Source organism: Littorina saxatilis, linkage group LG3, assembly GCF_037325665.1.
Source record: "Littorina saxatilis isolate snail1 linkage group LG3, US_GU_Lsax_2.0, whole genome shotgun sequence".
Classification (NCBI taxonomy): Eukaryota; Metazoa; Mollusca; class Gastropoda; order Littorinimorpha; family Littorinidae; genus Littorina; species Littorina saxatilis.
The window spans coordinates 5,340,197-5,350,470 of record NC_090247.1 but is presented as its reverse complement, the minus strand read 5'-3'; the positions used below and the strand labels follow the sequence as shown (position 1 = coordinate 5,350,470).

Genomic DNA, 10,274 nt, shown 5'->3' with positions numbered 1-10,274 from the left:
TTTTAATTATTTGAGACCGTTGAAAGTGCGCATTGTGTGTGTGTGTGTGTGTGTGTGTGTCTGCGCACAAGCGCTCATGTGCTTGCTACTGTGCACGTCTCTGTGTGTGCGTTCAGTTCTTGATTCACTTTTTTTCTCGTCAGGGTATATCACAAGGATTGTCATTTTTTAAAAATGTTTTTTAATATCTCTCAGTGACATTTGTGTGGTTATTTTCCAGTACTTTTTTTTTTATTTTTTTTTACCACAATCAATGTCATACACATTTGGTTTAAATCTCTGCACGTGTCTAATTAAAAATAAAAAAAACCGGTTTACACTAACACGTTCTTATTTTTCATCATGTACTCAAGAGTATATATTTTTCAAGTTGTATTCAGCCATTTGTCATGGCTCCAAATAATCCAAATATTTTTGGTTATGTGTATTGTTGTTAAAAGGTATGTCGGGGAAGTTTTGCTTTATTTTAAATACAAACTTTGTAAATAGTACTTCTGATGATAAGCACTTGAAAAACCAACAGCAGTTTTTGTATTGTTGGAAACAAAATTGTTTGTTATTTCTTGAAACCAAGTGAAATTATATCTTGACTTTTGTTCTTGTAACAAAGTATCACTACAAACTAAATGGTATCCACCGTGACCAGGTAATGGCCGATTTGCTTAGGTGTTTAACTGCATGACGAGAGTCATGTCGACAGTGATAGTCAGGAAGAGTTGCCTCCCTGTAAGCGTGCGAACCATTTGTGGCGAAACAGTTACCAGTTGAAATGCAAGGTGTCAGGGTATCTGTGTGGTGTGTCTGTGTTTGTGTGTGTGTATGTGGGTGGTGTGCAGGGGCGGATCCAGGGGGGGTTTCCGAGGTTTCCTAGCCTAATAAAAAAAAAGAAAAAAAAAAGAAGAAGACAAAAATAAAGAAAAACCAGGGACCTATATTAGGTCTATGGAAAAACTGATGGCTCAGACTGCACCCGATTACTCAATTTTTCTTGAGGGGGGGGGGGGGGGGGCATGCCCCTGGACCCCCATAGGAGGTTCGAACGCTTAGCGCCCTACACTAAACGCTTCGCGTCATCGAATTGTCCCTAAACTGAGAATGTGGAAATTTTCAAAGATCATAGAAAATAAGGAAACCGCTGAAAGAATTACCATATGGATTTGAAACAAACCCTGGTGTGTGTGTTTGTGTGAGTGTGTGTGTGGGTGTGTGGGTGTGTGCAATGACGGTGTGCATGTGTCAATGACGGTGTGTGTGTAGTGTGTGTCAGCCAGTGTGTATGTGTGCAGGGGCGGATCAGTTCATTTTATGGGGGGGGTTTCCAAAAGTATATTGTGAAGATATGGGTGTGAAGGCGCGAAGCGCCGAGCCGACGGCGCGAAGCGCCTAGCTTGCTAGGGGGGTCCGGGGGCATGCCCCCCCGGAAAATTTTGAAAAAAAGGATGCAAAATGGTGCAAGCTGGTGCATTCTGAGGATGATCATTACCAGTTCCAGGCAGCAGATTTTGTCACTGATTAATACCCAACAAATTGAAACTCAACCCAAAAAAACACACAAAAATATTTTTATTTTTTGGCTGGGGGGGGGTTTCCGGAAAACCCAGAAACCCCCCCCTCGTCCGCCCCTGGTGTGTGTGTGTGCCCATGTGTGCATGTCATTTTGTGTCAGCGCCACGGTGTTTGTGACCGGCACGGTTGGCCTAGTGGTAAGGCGTCCGCCCCGTGATCGGGAGGTCGTGGGTTCAAACCGGGGTCATACATAAAACTTTCATAATTGGCAATCTAGTGGCTGCTCCGCCTGGCGTCTGGCATTATGGGGTTAGTGCTAGGACTGGTTGGTCCGGTGTCAGAACAATGTGACTGGGTGAGACATGAAGCCTGTGCTGCGACTTCTGTCTTGTGTGTGGCGCACGTTATATGTCAAAGCAGCACCGCCCTGATATGGCCCTTCGTGGTCGGCTGGGCGTTAAACAAACAAACGGTGCTTGTGTCCCTCTGTCTCTGAATGTGCGTGCGTACCTACCTGTCTGTGTGCTTGTGTGCGTGCGTATGTGTGTGTGTGTGTGGGGGGTGGGGGGGCTGTTCTCGACTATGAAGGGTACCACTGTACTTCTTGGCAAGGAAGAGATTCCATTGACAATAATCAGATAGCAGATAGCCGGGTGCCACAGGTGCGTTGCACAGTGTAAGGGAGGCCAGTCATGCAAGTCACACAGAGCCTTGCTCGTCAATATTTGGAAAGTTTGCTCCCTTTAGGCCTTTAAATTGAGACGGATTCATGGTTGCGAGTGTGCTCTCAGATTTTGTTACTTTACGCTCTAAATGAAGAAAAGTAATTGTTATTATTGTTGTCAAAAAGAAAATCCATTTTTAAGCAAACCCATACAAAAATTCAGTGTGTCTGTGAAACATTTATGATAAAAAAAAAGACTGAAAGCACAAAAATACTGTTACTAATAAAACTCATTGATACGTTGACCTCTCCCCCCCCCCCCCTTTTTTTCTGTAACTCTGGTGAAAAAGAAACAAATATACCCCACCAAGATTCTTGAATAGGTTTGAATTTCACAATGTTTCCGGTCAGAACAGTTATTGTCACTGAAACCACTGGAGGGTTTTAATAGAAAATTAGGATTTCAGAACAAAACTGTATAGCATGTCATAAAGCTATGAGTTTTTGAACAGAAATTACGAGACAACAAAGAAAAAGGAGAAGAAGAAGGAAGAAAAAGTGAGGTGTACCTTCATGAATAAAATTACAGACGGCCCCATACTCAAAATCTTCATATGGCTGTATTCTCATATGGTGCACGTGGTTGCTTGAGTCAAAATGGGTGACGATAGTACTCTGTGGGTCGGTGGTTTGGCAGATCAAGTGTCTGAAGATCATCTTTTCGAACTTTTCCTGCAGGTAATATTCCAGAAATCGTAAAATAGCCCCTAGTCTGCATTTAGAGCTAACCAATATTGCAATTCGAGGGTGTTCCGTTGTTGCATTTGCTCGGGTTTTGTTCAGCAAAACCTCAAAATCAAAATTCGTCAAGATTTGGTGCTGTTGCTTGTGTTGACTCAAATTCAAAGAGAAAGCACGATTTACCTTCTCATTCGTGCCCTTTCAGGAACATTATTCTGTATTTGAATGATCCAATATAGTAAGTTAAGATGTGACCGAACGTTTGCCTTGAGTTAAGATGATAAAATCGAATTCTGCATTTTGTGACTTTATTCCTGCTTCTAATTTTCTCTAGCTTTTGTGCTAGATCGCTCTACAGCTAGATTTTAAAACTGAAGACCAAGTCAGGAAAAGGGTGATGTAACTATCTTACGTCCGGCCTTCATCGAAGATTGCTTGGCCTAAATTTCAAACCGGCACGGTTGGCCTAGTGGTAAGGCGTCCGCCCCGTGATCGGGAGGTCGTGGGTTCGAACCCCGGCCGGGTCATACCTAAGACTTTAAAATTGGCAATTTAGTGGCTGCTCCGCCTGGCGTCTGGCATTATGGGGTTAGTGCTAGGACTGGTTGGTCCGGTGTCAGAATAATGTGACTGGGTGAGACATGAAGCCTGTGCTGTTACTTCTGTCTTGTGTGTGGCGCACGTTATATGTCAAAGCAGCACCGCCCAGATATGGCCCTTCGTGGTCGGCTGGGCGTTAAGCAAACAAACAAACAAACAAACAATCAATTTGATTGAAAAATGAGGGTGTGACAGTGCCGCCTCAACTTTTACAAAAAGCCGGATATGACGTCATCAAAGACATTTATCGAAAAAATGAAAAAAACTTCCGGGGATATCATACCCAGGAACTCTCATGTCAAATGTCATAAAGATCGGTCCAGTAGTTTACTCTGAATCGCACTACACACACACACACACATACACACACACACATACACCATGACCCTCGCCTCGATTCCCCCTCTATGTTAAAACATTTAGTCAAAACTTGACAAAAAGACCTGCATCAAATGATCAATACAAAGAAGGTATTGACATTGATAAGACCTGTTTACTTTCTGTTCCTTTGACTATTGACCGCAGGTTTCCCTTTGATTTGTCACATGAGGAGGATCACGAATTGCAGACCGCATGAACAATGCTCTTGCTAGACTGACATGATATTAATATTACGGAAAAAACATCTCATTCAGAGATCTGGGCAGATGCAATACTGCATGCTTTGTAAAGATTCTTACAAAGAAACTAATACACATAAATCAATGGTTAATTGTAAAGTTAAACACACACTCGCACACACACACACACCAGCCTGAATCAAAAACATCCAAACAAGTCGGACAAGAATCAGAAATATATCCTAAAAATAATGTTGCTTCGGTATTGCATTTCAGCGTGGTGGCTTAAAAATTAATTAATGACTTTGGTCATTAAAAATCTGAAAATTGTAAAAGAAAAAAAAATTTATAAAACGATCCAAATTTACGTTCATCTTATTCTTCATCATTTTCTGATTCCAAAAACATATAAATATGTTATATTTGGATTAAAAACAAGCTCTGAAAATTAAAAAAATTAAAAATTATGATCAAAATTAAATTTTCAAAATCAATTTAAAAACACTTTCATCTTATTCCTTGTCGGTTCCTGATTCCAAAAACATATAGATATGATATGTTTGGATTAAAAACACGCTGAGAAAGTTAAAGCGAAGAGAGGTACAGTAAAGCGTGCTATGAAGCACAGCGCTACCGCGCCAAACAGGCTCGTCACTTTCACTGCCTTTTGCACTAGCGGCGGACTACTTTCAATTTCATTCTGTGAGTTCCACAGCTTGACTAAAATAATGTAGTAATTTCGCCTTACGCGACTTGTTTTTTTTTTCCCAACAACATGATTATTTTCTCTTTTCCCAGGCAGGTCCGTTGGAGAAAGTGTTCAGACCGAAGGAGAAAGATGGCACTCCAAAGAAGTTTGCCTTTGTGGAGTTCCGTCATGCAGAGTCCGTCCCTTACGCCATACAAGTGATGGACGGCATCAAACTCTTTAACAATCACCTGAGGTTGAAAGGTCGCACAGGGTCGCAGCACGACAACAGTCACGCTGGTTCTCCCTCCGCACATGCCTACTCACAACACGCTGACTCCCCATCACGAAGCTCGAGGGGCGGGTCTGATTATCACCGCTCAAGGTCATTTCATACAATGGACGACAGAAAGAAGGGGCATCACTCAGCTTCCGGTCTGATCCCTTACCCTGGTTTGCATGATTTTTGTGCTTTCGGTTTTGGTTTGGTGTTAGGCCAACAAAAAAACAAAATGTGTTTACGGTAACCCGACCGACCCTATTTTATTCGCGCGACCCTAGACCTTTTTTGGGCATCTGGGGAAAAAAAGTCTGTTTTTTGGCAAAATAACTTCAAAATTTGTTTTTTGGGGGAAAAAAAATAAACAATCCCGACCTACCAACCCTATTTTTTTTGCCTATGTTACCGTAAACAGACTTTTTTGTTTTCCCTTTAACTGTTGTGTTTTATTTGGTAGAGGTAGACTGGTACATGTATGCACGTATGCTCTTTATTTCTATTTGAGACCCAGTTTCCTCTCTCTCTCCCCCCCCCCCCCCCCCCCCCCCCCCCCGTTTTTTTTTTAGTCAGAGAAGAAAGAGAAGAAAAAAAAGAGAAAAAATAACATGTGGGAACTGTTAGTGCCTGAATGTGTGTTGTGGCTTACAATGTCTTTTTGTTGTGGTGACTGTGAGGAGGGAGGGCTCTAGTTCGATGGTCCTATTGTATTGTGGAGAAATGTGGATTGGTCCAATTAAAGCTTGATATTTTTATTGGAAAAAAACAAGAAAGGTTAATCATCAATTTTCATCTGTTGTGTATTCTGTTTGTCTAATCAAAAGGCTGATAAGTTGAGTTATTGTGAATTTTTCGTATTGTCTATTATGAAATCATGATATTTAGTTACGCAGACAGTGTTACAGTTACACTTTGATTTTCTTTGTTTCTGTTTCCAATGACAGAAAATATGTCTTACAGTACAGTGGAACCCCCTTTAAGACCTCCACAAGTCTGAGAAAATCAGGCCTTAAAGGGAGGGAGTCTTGAAATGGGGGTGATTTTACACAGGTTTTGAACAGAAAGTCTGAGAAAATCAGGCCTTAAAGGGAGGGAGTCTTGAAATGGGGGTGATTTTACACAGGTTTTGAACAGAAAGTCTGAGAAAATCAGGCCTTAAAGGGAGGGAGTCTTGAAATGGGGGTGATTTTACACAGGTTTTGAACAGAAAGTCTGAGAAAATCAGGCCTTAAAGGGAGGGAGTCTTGAAATGGGGGTGATTTTACACAGGTTTTGAACAGAAAGTCAGAAAATCAGGCCTTAAAGGGAGGGAGTCTTGAAATGGGGGTGATTTTACACAGGTTTTGAACAGAAAGTCAGGCCTTAAAGGGAGGGAGTCTTGATATGGGGGTGATTTTACACAGGTTTTGAACAGAAAATCAGGCCTTAAAGGGAGGGAGTCTTGATATGGGGGTGATTTTACACAGGTTTTGAACAGAAAATCAGGCCTTAAAGGGAGGGAGTCTTGAAATGGGGGTGATTTTACACAGGTTTTGAACAGAAAGTCTGAGAAAATCAGGCCTGAAAGGGAGGGAGTCTTGACCCTTAGGCTGGTTGTCGTGACATATGTCGCGCTACTTTAGGTATACCGTCACCTGGTTATCACGACATATGTCGCGCTACTGGCTCAGTCTGTTTGGTCTGTTCCGATTACCTCCCATGGATGCGAAAAACTACATGACCGTTTTTCTTTATTTTTCTCTCTGTTAATTCACCAGTGGCTATGTAACATGTGTTACAGAATTGCACCAGTGTAAGGGTTAAAATGGGGGTGATTTTACGGAGATTATGAACAAAAAGTCTGAGAAAACAAGGTCTTAAAAATGAGGGAGTCTTAAATTGGGGGGGTCTTAAAAGGGGGTCCCACTGTACAACTACATTACTTTGACTGTCAGGTAAGATGTCATTTCTATAAAATAATAATATTTCTGTATGTTTCCAGGCCATGGTCATCAGCGAGGTGTGAACCGGTCTTCTTCGGGCGGGACAGAGAGTGGGGGGTCCGGTGGTCGCCCTTTTAACGGCCCAGCAGCAGAACCGCTGTCCCAACCCTTCAGCAACAGTGCCGGCTTCGCGCCATCCAACATGCAGCCACAGTCCTTTGAAGACAGGAGGTATGAACTGTCCCCTGATTTAGCTGCGAGAGTGGTATCAGTGAGTAAAGCTAGGTGGGCTGGGAAGTAGCTCAGTCGGTAGCTGTGCTGGCTGCAAAACCAGTTGTCACTATCGGCGTGGGTTTGATGTCCACGTTCGTCGAGGGATTTATTTCCCAGAGTCAACTTTGTGTATACTCTCCTTGGTGGCCGAACACCCCCGTGTGCACGCATGCACAAGATAAAGAACCCAAGTTCACAGCGAAAGCCTCAGGGCTTGGAAACATGAATACATGCATGCAGGAAAAAAAAATATATATAGGAAGCGCTGTATTCTGAATGGCAGCTCGCTTTCCCCAGGGAGAAAGCAGCCTGAATTTCCATGAGGGTAACCTCACAAGACTACATAAAATCTTATCCTTATCCTTAGGTTAGAGTGTTTTATATGGGCCTGCAAGCACCACAGGCAATGCTAGAAGTTGGCTAGCGTCTCTTTGGTAGTGCTTGCCAGTGCTATGCGAGAAAACACTGCAGCTGTAAATTTTATGGGCTGTTCGCTGATGACTGCAGGTACCTCTTTGAGTCTTTCAGTTTAAACCAGTTGTATTTGATTCCAGCACAACATTTTTTGTCTCTGACGCCATGAGCATTATTTGCCTATACCAGACGGATGTTTGAACCTAAGGGTAGTAAATGCCATGTCTGGCTTTGGTTTGGCAGAAGGGGCCTAATCTAATAAAAAACGGATTTTTCACTCACCTGAATTAAGAATAATCAGGATAGTCATAGTAATGAAGAGGGTTAGGCTGGTCAGAGGGGACTGTCTGTTTACGAAAAACTTAGCGTTGAGGTTTTGGATGAAATTGAAGCTAGAGCCTCGAAACTTTGCACACTTCTATGGTTTGATGACCATAGTCTGGTTAACCCTCATCGATGTTCAAGGTCATGGCAGTTTCAAGTTTGGGTTAAACAGAATGTGTTCGATATTGGGAGGTGACTTGTACCATTGTAAATGTAAAAGGGATTTGTGGCACGATAAAAAAAGGTGTGGCACGCAAAACTTGAATCACAAGGTGACCCCGAGGAAAGTTCTGGATTACGCATGAAGAATACATTGATTTGATGTTTTATTTGAATTGTTTTTCCATCTTTCAGGAATCGTGTGTTACAAAAGCAGAGCATGAGCTCCAGTTTCCAAGCTCAGCAACAGCAACAGCAGATGGCTCAGAACCAGTATGGCGGTTACAACTACAATTATGCTCAGAGTTTTCAGCAGCAGTGGTACCCAAACCAAAACTGGTAACCACCAGTTGTGTATATATCATGGTTTCGTGTGGGTTTTTGTTATTCTGGGGGAAAGGAGGGAGGTTGGGGGGGGGGGGGGGGGGGGGGGGGGAGGGTTGCAGATGGGGAAGGGGTTCATTTGTTTTAACTGTTGTTGCGGGGTGTGTGGGGTGGGTTTTTTTATCGGGGGGGGGGGGGGGGGGGGGGAGAGGTGACTGAGATAATGAAACTTATATTTTGGTTCCCTCATGCATAGACCATTTATCCTGGACCGCCAACTAGCTCTCTCTCCGCTCTTTCTCTCTATTACGAGGTAGCGGCCTCACGCATTTAGGAACGAAGAGAGGTACAGAAAAGCGTGCTATCCTTCTCAGCGCAACTACTACCCCGCTCTTCTTGGCCTTTCGAAATCAGGGGGATGTCATATCCGGTGTCGATTGTAAACATGGACGAAGTTGCCGAGGTAAGTTCTGAAAATGCTAAAATAAACTCAGCTAAAGTGCATATGGAACATGTTTTTCGATGAGTTGTGTTAAGTTTAGTTTGGAGTTTTGGAAAATCCCGTTCATTGTCACCTCCCATTGTCACAAATAACAAGAGCGTGCTTCTTTTCACTGTCTTTCAAACCGGACGCTAAGCGCCCCTGTGAAAATCGAGCGTCGTAACCTCGAAGGGTCACGTGACGAATTGGCGGTCCAGGCTATTTGGTCTATGCCTCATGGTTGCTTTGCTTGTTTAGGTTTGTTCACCTTGACACTAACGTAGGTGTACTTTTCATGTAGTTGAGCTTTTAGATGGAAAGAATAGTTGCAGACTAAAGAGAAGAGAGTTCAGTGTTTGCACGGCAATTAAGAAAATTGAAATAGGTTAAATTTTGTCAGTTGCTGGTTTGTTTGTAGAACATGTCTTTGTTTTCAGCCACCGATGTTCATGTCTTGTTTCATGAACGCATGCCATAGAGACTTTAATCATCTAACATGTCTGTTCACTTTAAAGTATGATCCATTGAAGGTATAAATTGTCACATTAGTTGTGGAGGTCCACTTTCAAACTACTCTTCATGTGTAATTCGAAATATTTTAAGTGGGTTTTATTTGCCATAAAAGGATTTCAGGGAGCAGATGCAAGTTGATTTGTGTGTCTTCAGTTTTGAGAAGGCGAGTGTTTAAAATTGTACAGACACTGTGAGAAACTATTTTTGCTAGGGATCTTTGTATTGTCCTGGAGATGCCTTGCAAGAAGTATACTACAGGGTGACACGAAAAAAACAGATCCCACCAAAAGTTTAATATTTTCTGAAATAATCAGCCGATTCTTTTATTTTTTCAGGTGAGCCAAGCTGAAATGATGTTCTAACAGCCCACCAAGTTTGAGCTTCAAGATGTCATGGACAACGGAGCATAAGACATTTATAGTCGAGGCCTATTTTCGCCGGCGAACAGATTTGCTCGGGCTGCGCACAACAGACTCTCTGACTGAATCAATATTCCTCGGTGTCCTTGCTGATTTAGGTCGACCAGAGTGGGATCCCCTGTTAGGGTTTTTACTATTGAGGTTATTGACAGTCCCATGGTCTCTGAACTTATCCCTCCATCCATAGATAACTGATTTAACAGGAAAGTCTCTACGTCCAAACTGTCTTTTGAATTCCAGTTGAGCAGCGTGGATAGAATTCGACCGAAAATAGGCCTCGACTATAAATGTCTTATGCTCCGTTGTCCATGACATCTTGAAGCTCAAACTTGGTGGGCTGTTAGAACATCATTTCAGCTTGGCTCACCTGAAAAAATAAAAGAATCGGCTGATTATTTCAGAAAATATT

General features: G+C 42.5%; 1 protein-coding gene and 1 long non-coding RNA gene across 3 annotated transcripts; one reads left to right on the top strand and one right to left on the bottom strand.

Annotated features, from left to right (window-relative positions):
* Nucleotides 1–2,806: 2,806 nt before the first annotated feature.
* Nucleotides 2,807–8,530, top strand: LOC138960829 (RNA-binding protein 7-like). Of its 2 annotated transcripts, none has more exons than XM_070332476.1 (4): nucleotides 2,807–2,908; nucleotides 4,870–5,194; nucleotides 7,018–7,189; nucleotides 8,324–8,530. In XM_070332476.1, the coding sequence occupies exons 1-4, from the start codon at nucleotides 2,828–2,830 to the stop codon at nucleotides 8,469–8,471; spliced, it is 726 nt and encodes a 241-aa protein (XP_070188577.1). In that variant the 5' UTR covers nucleotides 2,807–2,827; the 3' UTR covers nucleotides 8,472–8,530. The 2 variants fall into 2 exon arrangements, with proteins under 2 accessions (XP_070188577.1, XP_070188576.1); XM_070332475.1 differs by having other exon boundaries at nucleotides 4,870–5,212.
* Nucleotides 8,531–8,646: 116 nt separating this feature from the next.
* Nucleotides 8,647–9,307, bottom strand: LOC138961436 (uncharacterized). The gene is made up of 2 exons (XR_011454183.1): nucleotides 9,168–9,307; nucleotides 8,647–8,697 (listed from the first exon to the last, which is right to left on the bottom strand). It is a non-coding gene; the product is annotated as an uncharacterized lncRNA (long non-coding RNA).
* Between the last annotated feature and the right edge of the window lie 967 nt (nucleotides 9,308–10,274).

Excerpts from the sequence above, each read along its gene's own strand:
- LOC138960829 (XM_070332475.1), top strand. The coding sequence starts at position 2,828 with ATGGGTGACGATAGTACTCTGTGGGTCGGTGGTTTGGCAGATCAAGTG. Across the intron at positions 5,213-7,017 it reads CGGTCTGATCCCTTACCCTG|GCCATGGTCATCAGCGAGGT; the intron begins GTTTGCATGATT and ends GTATGTTTCCAG. Across the intron at positions 7,190-8,323 it reads CAGTCCTTTGAAGACAGGAG|GAATCGTGTGTTACAAAAGC; the intron begins GTATGAACTGTC and ends TCCATCTTTCAG.